Source organism: Cnephaeus nilssonii (genome assembly GCF_951640355.1).
Source record: "Cnephaeus nilssonii genome assembly, chromosome: 6".
Taxonomy (NCBI): Eukaryota; Metazoa; Chordata; class Mammalia; order Chiroptera; family Vespertilionidae; genus Cnephaeus; species Cnephaeus nilssonii.
In genome coordinates this window covers 89,514,158-89,533,077 of record NC_137077.1, presented here as the reverse complement: position 1 = coordinate 89,533,077, position 18,920 = coordinate 89,514,158, and the positions used below count along the sequence as shown (strand labels likewise).

At 46.0% G+C, this 18,920-nt stretch overlaps 1 protein-coding gene across 1 annotated transcript; it reads right to left on the bottom strand.

Moving 5' to 3' along the window:
• Nucleotides 1-12,897: 12,897 nt before the first annotated feature.
• TEX52 (testis expressed 52) lies at nucleotides 12,898-18,780 on the bottom strand (the record flags this gene model as incomplete). Its single annotated transcript, XM_079774087.1, has 3 exons — nucleotides 18,209-18,780; nucleotides 16,571-17,121; nucleotides 12,898-13,189 (listed from the first exon to the last, which is right to left on the bottom strand). The coding sequence occupies exons 1-3, from the start codon at nucleotides 18,278-18,280 to the stop codon at nucleotides 12,898-12,900; spliced, it is 915 nt and encodes a 304-aa protein (XP_079630213.1). The 5' UTR covers nucleotides 18,281-18,780.
• Nucleotides 18,781-18,920: the final 140 nt, after the last annotated feature.

The following is an 18,920-nucleotide window of genomic DNA, read 5'->3' as shown; positions in this document are numbered from 1 at the left end:
TCTGTCTTCAGATTTTTCTCTCTGGCCTTTTGTCTTCACTATCATCAAAATGCTTTGGTCAAGCACCTGCTCGCATGTGGTGGACACTCACAGCATGAGTACCCACCAGAGCCCTGCTCCCTAGGGACACGGTCTGGTCCAAACACTGCCAAGGCAAGTGCACATTCAGACAAACCAGGTATCCTCTGGTTTCCTATGGACCACTTTCACAACCACCACAATAGTATGAGGAAGAATTTGTATCATGAACCCCATTTACAGCTGAGGAAACTAGCTATGTGCTGTGGGTTGTGTCCCACCCAATTCATTTGTTAAAGTCTTAACCTCCAGTACCCCAGAAGATGATCTTGTTTGGAGATAGGGCTTTTATAGAGGTAATCAAGTTAAAATGAGATCAGTAAGGTGGGCCCTAATCCAATATGAGTATATGTCCTTATTAAAAGGGGAAATTTGGACACAGAGCGAGACATACAGGTAGAATACCATGTGAGCATGAGGGCTGAGAATGGGGTAACGCATCTATGAGCTAAGGGATGGCAAGAATTGCCTGCAGAACATTAGAAGCTAGGAGAGAGGCCTCAAACAGATCCTTCCTCACAGCCCTCAGAAGGAACCAACCCTGCCAACACCTTGACCGTGGACTTGTAGCCTCTACATCTGTGAGACAATACATTTCTCTTCTGTGAGCCACCCAGTTTGTGGTATTTTGTTATGACAGCCCTAGGAAATGAATACACTAAGACTTAGAACACTTGCCCAAGACTCACTTATTATACAGCAGAACCATAGGAATCAAACCCTTGTGTTCTGTCTCCCAAGTCTCGCTGTTTCCATTATGCCAAAAGGATCTATGAACCAGCAGGTCACGGTTCTATTCCCAGTCAAGGCACATGCCCGGGCCACAGGCTTAATCCCCAGTAGGGGACGTGCAGGAAGCAGTCAATCAATGATTCTCTCTCATCATTGATGTTTCTATCTCTCTCCATCTCCCTTCCTCTCTGAAATCAATAATATATATATATATATTATTGTGTCCCACACAATAATATATATATATATATATATCCCTAGCCAGTTTGGCTCAGTGGATAGAGCGTTGGCCTGTGGACTGAAGGGTCCCAGGTTTGATTCCGGTAAAGGGCACATGCCTGGGTTGCGGGCTTGATCCCCAGTAGGGGGTGTGCAGGAGGCAGCTGATCAATGATTCTCTCTCATCATTGATGTTTCTCTCTCTCTCTATCCCTTTCCCTTCCTCTCTAAAATCAGTAAAAATAATTTTAAAAATTATATATGATAATTTGATAAAAATGATAAACATGGAATGAAAACCAAACTATAGTATAATTCCATTTATCAAGTTCTGGACCAACAGATCCTGGCTTCAATTAGAGTCTGTTTTAGTGAAATATTTCAGTTCCTTCCCATGCCTTGACATCTACTACCACCACACATTTGCCTGGGATAAAGGTCGAAAAGGATCCACTGACACGTTGTGCTGGTTTCTGGTGGTTGATTCCATGGGATTAACTGTATGCACTAACAAATCAGTGAGTGACCTGCATACTGGGATGCTGGGCAGGCCCCAACACTGAATGGTGTCTCCTCCAACTTTACTCTCAGCAATTCATTCCTTAGGTTTGAAAATTCTTCAACATCTTCAAGAGTCCTTTATTAATTCAACTAGAGGCCCAGTGCACAAAATTGGTGCACTGGGTGGGGGGTCCTCACCCTGGCCTGTGCCCTCTCACAGTCTGGGACTCCTCGCTCATTACCACCCACCTGCTTGCTGCTCCTTACCACTCAGCTCGCTGCTCCTTAGCACTGCTGCTGCTGCAGAGGCGGGAAAGGCTCCCACCACGGCCGCTGCACTCGCCAGCCTTGAGCCTGGCTTCTGGCTGAGTGGTGCTCCCCCTGTGGGAGCACACTGACCACCAGGGGGCAGCTTCTGCATTGAGCGTCTGCCCCCTGGTGGTCAGTGTGTGTCATAGCAACCAGTCATTCTGCCGGTCTTTCCACCGTTCGGTCAATTTGCATTGTAGGATTTTATTACATAGGATTTTCAGAGGAGTAATGCTCTCAATGAACAAGAGTGAGATGACTCTAGGCACTTAGCAGGGTTGTCTTGGGCAGCCTAATAACAGGGTCAAGATGTCTCAGGACTCAAGTGCACTTAGGTCTGTAGACTGCATTCCAGGGAAGACTAAATGTACCTGCAGCGTAGAATGAAGACTTTGGAATTTATGATTTGGATGGGGTGAGGTTGGGGACATGAGTTCCTCTTCTCTAGTCGGTCTGATAAGGCCTTTGTTGCCTGGTCCTAGGAAGCACTTGTACTCGGGAAATGCCATTCTCTGGAATGTAGCTGAGTCACCCTGTGTTCTTTGGTCCAAACTAATATTACCTCACTCACTATCTCACCATCTGGGATAGGACTCAGGAGTAAGGAGACTCTCTTTTGCCTTTTTATGGTCCTTGGTTTAGTCCTTTGTAAATTTGTATTTTACCCAAAGTTTCAGAGTGAACAGGAATGTTCTTGCAATACAAAACTCTGAGCTCTTCTTTGTCAGAGGCAAAAGAAATCCCTTTGTTATGATGATGGAGAGCATCAGGGAATGTTCTGTGGCCAGTTGTAACCTCACTTGGGTTATCTGTATCTTTACCAGTGATTCACCTCCGTTCTCTCCTCTCATTATTATTTTTTAAATTTTTTTATTGTTGAAAGTATTACATATGTCTCCTTTCCCCCATTGATTTCTCCCAGCCCTCCCCTGCTCCTCAGCACAGGCTTTCACCTCCCTATTGTCTGTGTCCATTGGTTTTGCTTATATGCATGCATACAAGTCCTTTGGTTGATCTCTTACCCTCACCCTCACCCTCCTCTGCCATCCCTCTGAGGCTTGAGGGTCTGCTCGATGTCATTATTTTTTTCAAATATATTTTTATTGATTTCAGAGAGGAAGGGAGAGGGAGGGAGAGATAGAAACATCAACGATGAGAGAGAATCATTGATCATCTGCCTCCTACACGCCCCCTACTGGTGATCTAGCCCACAACCCGGGCATGTGCCCTTGACCGGAATCAAACCCAAGACCCTTCAATCCGCAGGCCGATGCTCTATCAACTGAGCCAAACTGGCTAGGGCTATTTTTTAACCATTGAACTCTAATGACGAGACAGAGAGGGAGCAAACTTCCAGGAACACTATGAAGGAAGATTGTAAGGAATAGAAGAATCAGGTTTTCCTTTCCAAGATGCTTGGGAAATAGCTATAATTTCTCTCATGTAATTCATCTTGTGGTTCACATACAAGTGAATGGATACAAATTCAGAAATTTTATGAGAAAAAATGGAAGTATGCTCTATGGCTCCCTCAGTACATTGGTTCCCCTCTGAATTACAAGTTTTCCTTTCAGAATGAATTCAGTAAGAAAATATTTATTGAGCCTTAGCCAAGTTGGCTCAGTGGATAGAGCATCGGCCCGTAGACTGAAGGGTCTCAGGTTTGATTCCAGTCAAGGACACATACCTCCACTGCAGGCTTGACTCCCCCAGCACAGGTGGGGGCATGTGTGGGAGGCAACCAATTGATGTGTCTCTCTCACATCAATGTTTCTTTCTCTGTGTCTCTTCCCCTCCCTTCTACTCTCTCTCAAAAAAAAAAAAAAATCAATGTAAAAAATATCTTCAGGTGAGGATTAATAAAAAAATTTTTAGTTAAAAAATATATTTATTGAGCACCTATGTTTCAGACTTGGAGCTAGACCCTGGGTGTGTATTGGTGAACCAGATGAAATCCTTGGTGGCATGGAGTTCACATTCTAATGAGGAAGGCAGACAGTGAACAACTAAATTCATAATGTGAGGAAGTGGTAACTGTTAAAGGAAAATAAAACTGCATGAGAGGAAAGAGTGATGGGGTGGGGGCTTGGGTAGCTCTTTTAGAGCAGATGACATTGTGCAGGGATGAGGACAAAGTGAGGGTGAGGGCCTCATAGGTACCTGGAGAGGGGGTATCTCAGACGGAGAAAGCTTGCAACAGTGTGTTTAAGAGAGACTAGGCCAGGACAGTGCTTATGTCCCACACACAGCACAGACAGGGGCAGATTTCACCCACTCCATCTCCTCTGTCCAGCCTGGCTCCTCCTGTGACCAGTTATTCACATCAGCAAGACAGACAGGCGGGGTTAGGGGGTAGGGAGAGAATAGAGCTACCTGTCTACCCCAGGATGGAACCCTTTCCTTTTCTCCTGGGCATAGTGCTCTTCCCAGCTGGGCTCACTGCCCCCAAACACTGAATCTGACAGACCTGAGGGAGTCAGGGTTTTCTCTACAGAAAGAGAACACAGAACACTGCCAAGTGGGTTCTAAAAATTGCCGGAGGTCTTCATATTTCCAACAACGAGGAAGGCTGAGAGGGGTCCAAAAGGTAACATTTTCTTGGCCTTTACCCTCATAGGCCCCCAGTTGTTCTAGAGAACTTTCTGCCTTTAGATAACACCAGGCTTATCTTGTATTTGCCATTGAACAATGGCAAGATGCAGAACTGTTAAGTATGACAGTCATCAGCAATTCTAGACTTGTGCTGATCAATACAGTGGCCAAAAGCCACATAATGGCTATTAATCACTTGACAGTGACTAGTCTATGTTGAGATGTTAAATGTAACATACACTGGATTTTGAAAACAACACGAAAAACAATGTGAAGTATCTCATTAATTATTTTTACATTGATTACATTATTTTGTTGATAATATTTTGGATCTATTGGGTTAAATAAAATATATTATAAAATTAGACTTAACCTGTTGGGTTTTTTTTACTTTTTAAATATGGCCACTAAAAAATTTAAAGTTACATATATGCCTCCATTATATTTCTGTTGGACAACACCAGTCTAAATAGACTCACACCTCGTGTTTTTAAACCTGATGTAATCTACTCCAGCATCTCTCCACTGTATCAGGAAGTTCTTTAAAGCTAATCTTAATCCCTATAGCTGTATTCAAAATCTCTCCTTCTTGTCAAGCCACAGTAGAAATGGAGGTAAACTGGTTCCCATCTTCCTCAAGGTAACCTTTCATGCCTTTAAATATCTTTGCGCCCTTTCTTTTAATGTTCATTCTCAAGGCTGACTAGTGCCAATTCTCATCTCTGGTAGGATGGGGACAAGAGTTCATTTGGCACAGTGAAATCATCCAGTCAAATGCCCTGCCGCATAAGGAAATTCCCAGAATATTTTTCATAGAGTGGGTTATTCAGAGCTACACAAGCAGTTCCCTTGAGCCCATGCAGGGTGAAGGGCAGCCAGATCTTTTTCGGGCTTTCTCCTCTAGCCCTGTCAGATCTGCTGAAGATAGGAATTAAACTATTTTCCAGAATTCTCCTGTCCTGCAAGGGTCCCAGAAGACTCGTGCCAATTTTGAAAATGTGTCATCCTACCTCCACCCCCAAAGACACATCTTCCAAAAACTACCAGGCTAAGGCAACTTTTTCTATTTGCCACTAGGATGATTTTATGGACGGCAAAACCAAGGCCAAGTGTTTGTCTCTACTGATGAAAGCAAACTGAACACAGATATTGAAAGGAACTCAGACAAGCTTGGTCAAGTATTCCAACTCAGTAATTTACCAACTGGGTGACTTTAGGTGAAGTACTTACTCTTTCGGAAGCTGTTTCCTCATTCGTAAAACTGAAATAACATATAATTGTAGAATTGCTGTGAAGTTTAAATGAGAAGCAGAATAGCAAAATGTTTAAGAGTTCTCTATACCTCATCTCTAAAATGGAGGTTATAATGGGACCTACCTCATAGTGTTGTGATGATTGAATGAGTTGATTCATGAAAAGTTGTTCAAAACATTACCTACCACATAGTTTGTTTCTTCTCTCTCTTCTCACATAAAATTTGTTCAATGAATTGTTCAGCAGGACTCCGGAGGACACAGAAGGAGACAGGCCATTGTTCCCTCAGCAACTGAAATGATGAGACACTGGACCAGCCTGCTGAACTCCCCACCTGATTTTTCAAGTCACGAAATCCAGCTGATGCCATAAACACTCACTCAAAGGCAATCACCCTTTCTACTCATCCCCTTTTCCTTCTACCCATGGGGATTATTTGCCAACCCCTCATCCCCTAGGTTCTGTACCCTAATCTTTTTTTTTTTTTTTAATTTTTACTCGAGGAGTGAGGATATTTTTTCCATTGATTTTTAGAGAGAGTGGAAAGGAAGGGGGATGGAGAGAGATAGAGACAGAGGAGAGAAAAAAAACACATTGATGTGAGAGAGACATATTGATTGGTTGCCTCCTGCTCTCTCCCCGACAGGAAGGCTAGGGATTGAACCTACAACCAAGGTACGTGCCCTTGACCAGAAATCGAGCCCATGATCCTTTGGTCTGCAGGCCGATAACTCTAACCACTGAACAACCGGCCAGGGCTATACCCTGATCTTTATCCTGCAAGTTCCCTCAGAGAATCTGGCAAGGTTGCCCTGCTTTTTCTAAACATTTTGGACCTCTGAGCTCCAAAAGACTCCAGTTTTGCCTTTCCTCTGGAGTCATCATTCCTCTTCCTTCCACTTGTGTTTATCTGCTTTCTTTCCTGTTTCAATTTCCCTCCATTTTTTCTTCCTCCTTGCCTAAGCTGTGGGCCTGCCCTTTGCGCTCCTGGGCATGACTTCCACTTTCTAGTGGTACTCGTGCTAACAAAGTCATTGGCCATTATATAGGAACCATGTCATGATACCTCGTGTTAGTGTTCGGCGAACATCCAGTGAGAATGATGGTGGGCTAAAGGAAGCCACACCAAAACTTCCATCTAGGAATCTGAACAATGGCAAGATGCAGCAGCATTATCTTACAAGCACATGGCATTTGCCAGGGTATGTCTTGGTACCCGCAGAAAGTGTGTGACTGAAAACTAACCTGAGATGGGCAACCATATGAATAGCCACAAAAATCACCAAATATAATCATAGGCAGCAGCAATTACTTACATGGTGTGATGAAAAGAGTAAATGTATGTGGCTCGGTGGACAGTACAACGAGGAAAGAGCTCAAAGGTGGAAGAGAAGCATGAAGACAAAAGGCTTGAGCAATCAAGTCAGTTATGAGTGGGGAAGGTGGAAGTGAGTTTGGGGCACGCTGGAGAGAGAATCACGGTTCTGACTTGTCATTTCAGGAAGCAGTGATTGAGGATTTTTTAAAAAATAAATATATATTTTTATTGATTTTAGAGAGGAAAGGAGAAGGAGAGATGGAAACATCAATGATGATAGATAATCATTTTTCTACTTCCTGCATGCCCTACACTGGGGATTAAGCCCGCAATCCAGGAATATGCCCTGACCGGGAATTGAACTGTGACCTGGTTCATAGGTCAATTCTCAACCACTGACCACGTCGGCAGGCTCAATGGAGATTTTTGGTGAATAAGGACTGAAGATCCTCATTGATTGGCCAAGTGGCTGGCCCTGAATCTCTCCCATGGGTTCCTGGCCTCCACAGCTTCCAGCACTCACTAACTCCCAACAACTCCTCAGGCCCTAAGCAATTCGAGAACCTGAAGTGGCCTCAGCGCCCCGCTCATGAGGCTAATCCTGGGCTTAGGGAAAGCGAGGTTGTGGGAGGGGAGGTGCTGACCCAGAAGTGGCTTTGAAAGCCTTTGTGCTAGGGTTAACTAGGGTCTATGAAGCTGGTGGCATTCAGCATGTTGTACTGCAAATCATCGAGCTGGACAAGTCACCTTAATGAGCCAATTAGTTAGGAGTCATCTTTCTTGCGCACAGGTTCAGAGCAGATTACCTCTGTCAAATTCTGAACAAACACAGGAGTATTTCTTTTTTATATCCTTCTAGTTCTTTGTGTAAGACAGCTTGTAACCTTGAGTACATAACATATCTGTATAGACAACTGTAACCTTGGATGAACAAACACTTGGCAGAACATGGGAATTATTATCAGTATCAGTGTATCAGCCTCTTTATATGGCTAGCTTGCAAGGTCAGAGAGTTAAGTTTATCTTTTCTATTATTCAAGCTAAAAACAAAGTTATTTTATAGTCTAAAAATAACAGAGTTGACCTACAGAATAAGAGACTAAGAATAACAGAGTAGTTCAAACAGCAGTTTCAAACAGCAGTTTTTCCAAAGGAGGGATTACTATGCTTCAAGCAGAACACAGAAAGTTCTGTGGAGTGGTGTTCTGGGTATGTTGGGGATGTAGGGGAGGGGACGCAATTCCTACCTCCCTTATTAGATCTACTCTCAGAAGTTGTGGTGAGAGCCCTGCCAGCTTAGGGTTGAGCATTGACCTATGAACCAGGAGGTCACGGTTCAATTTCTGGTCAGGGTTGTGGGCTCAATCCCTTGTGGGGCATGCTGGAGGCAGCCAATCAATGATTCTCATCATTGATGTTTCTCTCTCTCTCTCTCTCTCTCTCTCTCTCTCTCTCTCTCTCTCTCTCTCTCTCTGAAAGGAGGCAGAAATAGAATGTTGGGGAACTAGCTAGTATTGTAAGAAATATTAATCGTGCTCTGTTAACTGTGATTGTTTTGTTCTGATTAAAGAAGGCACATTCTAACTTGGCTGACAGCTGCACTCGGAAATGCAGCCCGCCCTCCCAGTTTGGAGCTAGCTGCCCATTATCATGGAAAGGTTAATGACTTTGTTGCAGAAACCAGAGCCAGAAATCAGAATCCCCAACCCATTTTTGCATACCTGCAGGCCTTTGCAGATCTCCGGCCTGCTTACCTGTTAACTGCCCATTTGGCCTACCCTTTGGCTATTTCCCCATGTAACCCCAGCCCTTGCATATCACTAAGGCCTTTGAAGATCCCCAGCCCTTTGCATATCTGTAAACTGCCCATTTGCCCTTTTGCCTACTTTCCTCTGTACTTCTACCTATATAAGTGCTGGCTTATGGTGTGCTGCAGAGCAGATTTTTGTGGACGAACTGCTGCTCTCCCATATTGCCATCAATATTGGAATAAACGCTCATATATGATTCAACCCTGTCTGTGCTTAATTGGCTTGAGTCGTGACAGGCAGCATGGACCCATTGTTTGTCCGGTTACATCTTCTTCTCTGAAAAAAAAAAAAAAGTTGTGGTGAGAGAACAGGTCTTTAAGACACACCTGGGTTACAGGAATCCCCAACTCCATCCCACCAAAGGCTTTCAAGAACTCCATATTCATTAGTGTATGTGGGAAGGTGGGGGTGTTCACAGTTGCTGGCAGGCTGAGCTGGGGATTGCCTTACAAAAATCTCCAGGCCCTGGAGGACAGATGCTAATTCTGTCTCCCAGATCTTCATGGCCCAGGTGCATTCAGGAATTTAAGGAGTCTTGCTTCTGCATCTCTGGCTGGCAGCTAGACAAGTCAGCCCTGGTAAAGTTGTAGTCTACCTGCCAGGAGGAAGGAAGCACTGTCCAGAGAGCAGAGCAGGCAAGTGGTGGGTGGGGTGGAAGTCCTGTCATGAGGCTGGCAGCCTCTGGGGTGGTCTGGGTCTGCCAAGGCAGGAGTTAGCTTACCTTTCTGCTCTTCACTAGCTCCAGGTCAGAGAGTGTTACAGAGATTCGGGTCAATCAAACAATGCAGGAGAGTTTGGAGAGACACACTTTATTCACCGCGGTGGGCTTAGAGAAAATGAATTCAAATTCTAAGCAAGGCTACAAGCAGAACTTCCCTTTTTATTAAGGAGCCAGCCCTATGTGCACTTAGTGGTTATCTCGCAGCTGGCCTTGAAAACAACACAGTTCTATCCAATTAAAAAATGCACCTGGCATGGCATTGAAATTATGGGCATATCTAGTGTCTGCCCTACAAGGTCAGACAGCTAAGTTTATCTTCCTCATTACAAGCAGGCTAAAGCAGGCTAGAAAGCAAAGTTATTTTTTAGAATAAGAGTCTGTCTAAAACAACAGCAGAGAATTCCAAACAGTAGTTTTACAAAATAGGGGTTTGCTTTCTCAAGAGTAGGTGGCTTTCTCTGAAGAATTCCAATGGCCTCCTTCTTTCCACCTCCTAAGTCTTCATATTAACCCTTTATATATCCCTGGCCTCTCACTGTGGAGATGATAAAACGCTGGGGTCTTGGGCAAGTAGCCTAAGAATCAGAATGACAATCTAGGCCCTGGAGTCCTAGTTCACAGCCCTGTATTTCCTATTGTACCACCAGGAAGCCAGGGACTGCCTGTCTTTGTAGCCTGCCTGGAGCAAGTTGCTTCTCCAATGGCTCTGGTTTACCTTCTAAACAATTGTTTTCTAATGGACTACACAGCTCTGACATGTTAGACTCCTAGGTAAAGGGACCTACTCCTTTCTATCACCATTCCTAATCCAACGAGGGGAGAATGAGAATATTCCCAGAGCCCTGGCACTTCCTTGGAGTACTCAGGAAATTCTCCTTCACCCCTGGCTTCTCTCCACCCACCCCCATACACATACTATGGAGAAAGGTGGCAAAGAGAAAGTCAGTTGAATAAAACTATAGATTTGGAACTATAAGGAAATTTGAAAACTCTCTACACACACACTATTTATTAAAATTATTTTTAAAGTTGTTTATTTTATTGCTTTGAGAGAGAGAAAAATTGATTTGTTGTTCCATTTATTTATGTATTATTCATTGGTTGATTTTTGTATGTGCCCTGACTGGGGATAAAACCCAAAACGCTGGTGTATGGGAATGATGCTCTAATCATCTGAGCTACCCAGCCAGGGCTAAAATTATTTCATTTATTATGTATGTATTTATTTATTTTCCTTGTTAATCCTCACCCAAGGATATTTTCCTTTGATTTTTAGAGACAGTGGAAGGAGAGAGAAACATCGATGTGAGAGAGACACATTGATTGGTTGCCTCCCACATGCACCCTGACAGGGGCAAGGGATTGAACCTGCAACCCAGGTATGTGCCCTGGAATTGAACCTGTGACCCTTGGGTGTGCGGGCCAGTGCTCTAACTGCTTAGCCACATTGGCCAGGGCCTAAAATTATTTTTAATTGAGATGAAATACACATCAAATTTCCCATTTTAAAGTACACAATTCAGTGGCATTTCATTCATTCATGATGCTGTATAACCACCACTTCTATCCAGTTCTAAAATATTTTCAGCCCAAAGAAAGCCCTGAGCCCATTAGGCAGTCAGTCCCCATTCTCTCCTCCCCAGCACCTGGCAGCTGTCAGTTTACCTTCTGTCTCTATGGATTTGCCTATTCTACACATTTCATATAAATGGAATCATACAACAGGTGACCTTTTCTGGCTTCTTTCATGCAGCATGTTTTCAAGGTTAATTTACACTGTGGCATGGATCAGTACTTCATTCCTTTTTTTAAAAAATTTATTGATTGATTTTAGAGAAACAGGAAGGGAGAGGAAGAGAGAGAGATTTGTTGTTCCACTTATTTATGCATTCCTTGATTGATCCTTATATGTGTACTGACTGGGGATTGAACCTGCAACCTTGGTGTATCAGGACAATGTTCTAACTAACTGAGCTACCAGGCCAGGGGTAGTACTTCATTCCTTCTTATGGATGAGTAATAATCCGTCCATTTTTTTTCTTTTATTCTAGGAATAATGGTCATAGCTTTATTTATGGAGAATCTACAATGTGTCAGATACTTTGCAGGTACTTCACTTACGTGATTTTATTTATTCCACTGATTTATATTCCCTAGTCCCGCCTAGGAGCACATGAAAAAACTGAAAGCCTGAGGGGACAACAACCTTCCCAAAGGTCACATAATGACCTTCCCAAGGGTCACATAGCTGGTGAGTGGTTGGTTAACCAGGGATAGAACCCTGGTGGTGTTTTGATTCCCTGGTGCCTGTAGGGCTTGAGAAAAGGGGAGACAAAGAGGCAACTGGCAGAAGGCCAAGAGAAGCCCAGTTGGGGAAGATCGCCAACCTGGGGTATGACAGGGACAAGAAGAGATGAGGTGACTCTTCAGCAGCCTCCCAGCTGCCTCCCCCCTGCCACCTCCACTAGGTCCCTTGCAGGCCCTCCCCCATCAACCTCCACCCACCCTGGGTCAGCACCTTTCTAACGTGGTTTGCCTGCTTCCACTTTAGGCCACTTGTCCTTGGTACCCCATTGTAAAAGCTGAGGAATCTGGGGTCAACTGCAGCACATAGGCCCTAATGTAATGCTCTGGGGGAATCACTCTGACCTTTGCCTTGTTCTACTCCTGTCCCTCTATGGAGGCCTGGTCAGCCTGCCTCAGACTTGAGACTCTTCCATCCTCTAGCACCAGCCTACGCCTGACCTCTGCTTCCCCAAACCCTGTGTAGGACCTGCAACCCAGCAGAGTTACCGCCAGTCTTTTTCCAGACATCAAATGGTCCATGGAGGGGTAGAATTGAGGTTATTTTTGCCTAAAAAGCTTCCTGTACTCTGATAATCCCCGTCTTGTTCCAGTGGGCTATGGGAGTGGAAGTAACTTCTTTCTCACATTTCTTACAGTCTTCCCTCCTCCCCCCAACCCTACACACACACACACACACACACACACACACACACACACACACACACACTGTCTTTCCCCCCACTTTTCATTCTGTCCCTGGGAATGGGAACCCCCCTCTGCTCTCCCTGCTCTCTCTCTCTCCCTTCCTTCCCCCCCCCCCCCCGCTCCCCAATATTCCCACTTGCTATGAGAGAGTCCTCCAAGGAAGACATAACAGTTTAGAGTTTCAGTAGAGTCTTGAGGAGCCTGGGCTACAAAGATGGCTTGAAGTTGGGGAGGAGCTGGAGAGATTCCATTCTAGGAAGCCAGAGTCCTTCAGCCACTCAAAGCCTTCCTGCTTAAGGTACATTTGCTGAGAACACTGGAGCCTGAGGGTCTGTGTGTCCTCCGTGGTCCTCACCCATCTGGAGGCTTTTCTAGGTGTGTCCAGGTCTTTTTCTCTTCCTGGAAAAGGCTTTGCTGGGTTGTGCCTTGGAGAGATTGTGGAGGGGCAAGGCAATGCGGTCCTTTATCAGGGTTTGGTAATTCTTCACGAGGTCCTTTCTCAGGGGTGCACTTGGCAACAAGGCCAGCTTTAGCACCTTCTCCTGATAGTGAGGCAGAGGGTTCGGGCAGGGCCTGCTCCTGGCAGAATCACTGGGAAGTGGGTTGGGCAAAAGCTGGAAGCCGAAGGGTTCAAACCTTCCACCAGCTGAGATGTGTTGGTACCTGTTGAGGGGTGAGGGTGTGGAGAGAACAGGAAGTCAGAGAAGAAATCAGGCACAGTGGAAGGGGTGAGAAGGAAGAGTACAATGTAGCCCTCCATAAGCTATGAGCAATCAGGCGATAGGGAATCCCTCTGTCTCTTTTCCTAATTGGAAATAGATCTATTCCAAATGGCCTGCGTGTGTGTGTTTGGCATTAGGCTGGAATAATTGTGTTTAGCTGGTCAATCTTTGGACATATTGTAGGATATATCATTATCCAGTTTCTAACTATTCTCCACTAGGAAGAAGGGCAAATACAGCACACGTGCTCCTTCTCATCTCTGGTTAATATGATGCTATCCAAGAGCCCTTCCTGCTCTCACCTGCTGCCTTCCGATACCTGGTCTGATGGCTCCCTCTTCTACAGGCCTGTAGTATTAGATTCAACAGTGAGAATTTGACATTGATTGGCTGCCTCCTGCATGCCCCCCATGGGGGATCGAGCCCACAATCCAGGCATGTGCCCTTGACCAGAGTCAAACCTGGGACCTTTCAGTCCACAGGCTAACACTCTATCCACTGAGCCAAACCAGCTGGGGCTGACTTAAAATATATATATATATATATATATATATATATATATATATATATATATATATATATTATTGATTTCAGAGAGGAAGGGGGAGAGAGAGAGAGAGAGAGAGAGAGAGAAAGAGAGAGAGAGAGAGAGAGAGAGAGAGAGAGAGAGAGAGAAACATCAATGATGAGAGAGAATCATTGATTGGCTGCCTCCTGCATACCCCACACTGGGGATCAAGTCTGCAACCCAGGCATGTGCCCTTAACTGGAATTGAACCTGGGACCCTTCAGTCCACAGGCCGACGCTCTATCCACTGAGCCAACTCGGTTAGGGTGAGAATTTGACTTTTTAAAATCCATAGTTAAATGGTGGCAAATTTCCTGTGGCTCAACATGCTTTGCACCTGGTTCACAGATAGCCCTGTTTGCTCTCTTCCATGTACAGCAGAAGTTATCAGGCCTTGCTACACAGCAGAATCATCCTCAGGATCTTAATACCATGCCAGGCTGCCCCCAGGCCAAGTAAGTTAGACTCTTCTGGGTGGTGCTCAAACCTCAACAGTTTTCTACAGAGGCCCAGGTAATTCTGATGTTCTACCAGAGTTGAGAATGGCCGAGTTTATATATAAATGTTCTATTTCCCAGCAAGATCATGAGTATCTTCAGGCTCAGACCTTGTCTGAAATCTCTGGATCTCTCATGCTCAGAATGTGCTCTCTCATGGATCTATTTTAACCCCTTACAGAGCTGTTTAAAAGGAACGACAGAACATCTGGCACTATCATTTGACTGAGTTTTTTGAGGAGTGAGCTAAGTCTCCTTCATCTTTGTATGCCTAGTATTGGCACATATTAGCCATCAATAATCTTCATTGCAGTCGGCCGGTGTCGCTCAGTGGTTGAGTGTCAACCTATGAGCCAGGAGGTCACGGTTCAATTCCACCACCACCCCCAGTCAGGCCTGCAGCTTGATCCCCAGTGTGGGATGTGCAGGAGGCAGCCGATCAATGATTCTCTCTCATCATTGATGTTTCTATCTTTCTCCCTTTCCCCTCCTCTCTGAAATCAATTAAAAATAATAATAATAGCCCTCGCTGGTTTGGCTCAGTGGATAGAGTGTCAGCCTGGGGACTGAAAGGTCTTGGGTTCGATTCTGGTCAAGGGCACATGCCCGGGTTGTGGGCTCAATCCCCAGTTGGGGGCGTGCAGGAGGCAGCCAATCAATGATTCTCTCTTATCATTGATGTTTCTATCTCTCTCTTCCTCTCCCTTCCTCTCTGAAATCAATAAAATATATTTAAAAAATAATAATAAATCTTCATTGCAAGGACACTAGAGAGAAGCCAAGGCCCTGAATAATATTCTCTCAAAATCACCAATTGTTGGCCTTTTTCTTTTTTAAGATTGCAGATCTCCACAGCCTCCCCCTTCAACCCCTCAGTGCTTCTGTTAATGCCTGTGGGATCAGAATTTGAGACATTCTATCCTTATTCGTCTCCTCCTTTCCTGCCACTCATGCCCAGTGCCTGGACTGGACCCAGTATGGCAATATCTGTGAGTTCTCACAATAGGGTAGAGGGGTGGGGGGAGCTGCAGGGTTCTGGAATAAGTCCTTTTGCAATCCTGTCTCTGATCACACCAGTCAGTCCTCCATCCCCTCCTTTCTGCCTTTCTTTCATATATATATATATGAAAGAATGATATATCAGAGAGGAAGGGAGATGGAGAGAGAGAAACATCAATGATGAGAGATAATCATTGATTGGCTGACTCCTGCACACCCCTACTGGGGATCAAGCCTGCAACCCGGGCATATGCCCTTGACTGAAATCGAACCCAGGACCCTCTATCCATTGAGTCAAACTGGCCAGGGCCTTTCTGCTTTTCTGAAGGCTTCCTACCCTTTCAGCTTTCATTCATTTTCTCATGAAACCTTCCTGGGGGGTGCTCCAGCCCACAGCAATCCCTCCGTCCTTGTCTCTTCTAAATTTCTGTAATAACATCAATTTTTTGTTTAGTGTGTCCATATGTTCATTAACCCATTTTATTTTCACATGTTAAGGTAGGCATAGTATTTACCATCCCCACTGTATCAACGGTGGAATTGAGTCTAGAAAAAGTAAGCAACTTGCCAAAGTGACACTTTAATCCAAGCCTCTCACTCTACTCTCAGCTCTTTCCATTAATAACTGACATCCTTACAACACCTACTCGGTCTCACACATAGCACTTAACATGTGAGAGCTTGCATTGATAGCTGTCTTTCCATGCATGTATGTAGCCATCTGCCTTTCGTAAGCTCCTTGAGGGCAGGGACTGAGTAACATTTCTGTGTATCCCCATGGCCTATAGTGGGTGTTAAGTACGTAGTAGTATTTCCTAATTTTTAATTAAATAATTGAGCCCTGACCGGTTTGGCTCAGTGGATAGAGTGTCGGGCCACGGACCGAAAGGTCCTGGGTTTGATTCCGGTCCAGGGCATGTGCCTTGGTTGCAGGCTTGATCCCCAGTAGGGGCCGTGCAAGAGGCAGCTGATCAATGTTTCTCTCTCATTGATGTTTCTAACTCTCTACCCCTCTCCCTTCCTCTCTGTAAAAAATCAATAAAAATATATTTAAAAAAAATAAATAATTGAGCCCCTCCCCTCGCTGTCTTTCCCTTGCCTCCATCCTTTCCCTCCAGATACATTCAGAAGAGTGTTCAGTTTTCAGAGGTGGGAAAGTTAGAGCGCTAATTAGATATCAGAAACAGGAATCAGAGTGGGAGGGGTCACCTGAACATGGGTAGGTGAGTGAGCGCCCTGAGGAAGGAGCGCCTCTTACTTCTTGAAGTTCTTTGGCGGCAGGATGTTGCCATTCGTGTCGAGTGGAGGTGCCCTTGCTTCACTCCTCAGCTTGAGTTTCTCCACTTCCTTTAGTTCTTGCATTATCCTGAAAATCACCTGTTTCTTTTTATTCTCATTCAAGAAGATAGGAGTACAGCTGATGAAGTTCAGAAAGGTGTTTTGACCCATCCAGGAGGGTGGGGGGATGGCGGGCTCTGCTGGGGGATGGCAGTGGGCCCTGGAGTCTGTCAGCCAGCGCCAGACATTGCTGTCGTAGGGTCTGTCAGGCCTGCTGGGAAAGGTGGCGGGCAAGCGCCCCACGTCAAGCCACGTGTGGAAGCCCCAGGTGTGCTCGGTTTTATCCTTCCAAGGCTGGATTAGTTGGTGGCGCACCCTGGACTTGATGTCTGTGCAGGGTGGCAGCTTCAGGGCCAGCTGGTGGTAGGTTTGCCGGGTGAAGCCAGGCAATTCCCCGGGCTCATCCCTGAAGAGAAACTCACGCTCAGCCCATGTGCGGTAGTCTGGGAGGGACTCATGGGCCAGGAACATCTAGCGAGAGACAAAGGAAGCGTGGGGGCACTCTGCCTCTCCTTCCCGGGAGCAGCCCAGAGGAAAGGAGCTGCCCGCTCTCCTCGGGACGCTGGCGGCCTGGCAGGGAGCGTGCCTCCCTCCCGGCCCCGCCCGGCAGCAGGTAGGCCAGCTCTGTGTTATTCCCATAGAATGTTCATCTTTTGTTCTCTTTCCACCTACCAGGTTTGGGGTTGACTTCCCACCCTCTTTCAACTTGGATTTTCCCACTCTTCACTTCTTACCTCCACCCATCCGCTGCATTCTGGGGCCCCCACATTCCTGCTGAGGAACTCACGCTCCTCACGGGGCACATCAGCCTGAGGAAATCCTGAGGGAAACGGTCCCTTACCGAGCCAAGTGTAGGAGGGGAGTCTTTGCCCAGAGAAGGGAGCCTGGGTGCTTTTCTACCAGGACTCCTCCTGGTACTGGTTTCCCTGTCGTTGGGGCATTGCCCTTCTCGTTAAAATACAAGCAAGTATAGCAAGCATCTAGGCTGTTTGTCCCTTGCCTTTTCTGGCCACACCCCCATGAAATAAACAGTAGCAAATAGGTAGGCACTGCGCTAAATACTTATCCACATCTCATTTAATGTTCACAGCCCCGTGAGCAGGTGTTGTTATGGTTCTCATCTCAAAGATGCAAAGGGCAAGACACAGTAAATATCTCACACAGTAAATAACTCACCCAGAAAAGCCTGTGAGCAGCAGAGCTGGGACTGTGGCCATTTGTCTGCACTAATTGTGATGCTATGCTCTTCAAAAATGCCTCTCCCCCCAGTCCACTCCTAGGACTTTTCTGGTTCCTCAAACTCCCCCGTTTCTTGGGCCCAGGCCCCTAAATCATTACAATGTGACCAACGGTCCAGGAGATGTCATAACCAGGCTTCTCCTCTCCTCTGTTCTGAACCCCGTGTTCACAGTACCATTCAACTAAGGGAGGAAGACAGCGGGCGTTCACAGACTGGAGATCTGCTGCCTTGGAGAAAGCATGACCCACCCAGGGGGACAGCCACTAGCCCAGTGGGGTACACAAAGGTAGGCCTCAGAGATGGGGCCCTGCCCCCTACCTGCAGGAAAGGTTTCCTGGCCTGGGATGGATTACGTTGCCCTCTGGGTGATCTTCCTGGGTTACAGGCCATTCTTCTGGGCCTAATTGCCAGGAGGGGCAGCTTTATAGGGAAGACCTTACTGGCAGCATTGTTTGCTGCCCGGGTTGCTATGGTGCTGTTTCCTGGGTGGTGCCTCAGGGAGGAGGGCTCATCAGTCCTTTGGGTCCTGGCTGTCCAGGCCCAGAGTCAGGGGATGAGACAAGTCCCGACTGTGAAAGATGGAAATGGGAGCACTTCTGGGAAGGGACTGGCCTAGGAAGGCCTGCGGAGAAAAGCAGGACAGGCTGGCTTTCAGGCCTTGGGTTGGAGGTAAAGGTGGTCATGAGGCACCTTAACTGGGTTCATCCTTTCCTAATGTTCTGGAAGGTCTGCCCCCAGGTATTCCTTTCCCTTAGAGGGGACTGGCTGTGCAGGACCATTATTGGTAAGCAGTCATCTGTGCTAGAAAGGCTGTGTGCCTGTGCAGGCACCACATGGGAGGTAGTCCATGCCAAAGCCCTTTGCACTCTCAAGTGCTTCATGTCTTCAGACCTTGCGTGCCCATCTTCATCATCACCCACTTTCTTTCCCAATCCCTTCTTCTGCTAAGGGACCAGACGCCAACACACCACACAGAGCAACTCTTACACCCTGGGTTTTATTGAGTAGTTACAGTAGTGTTCTTGCGCTG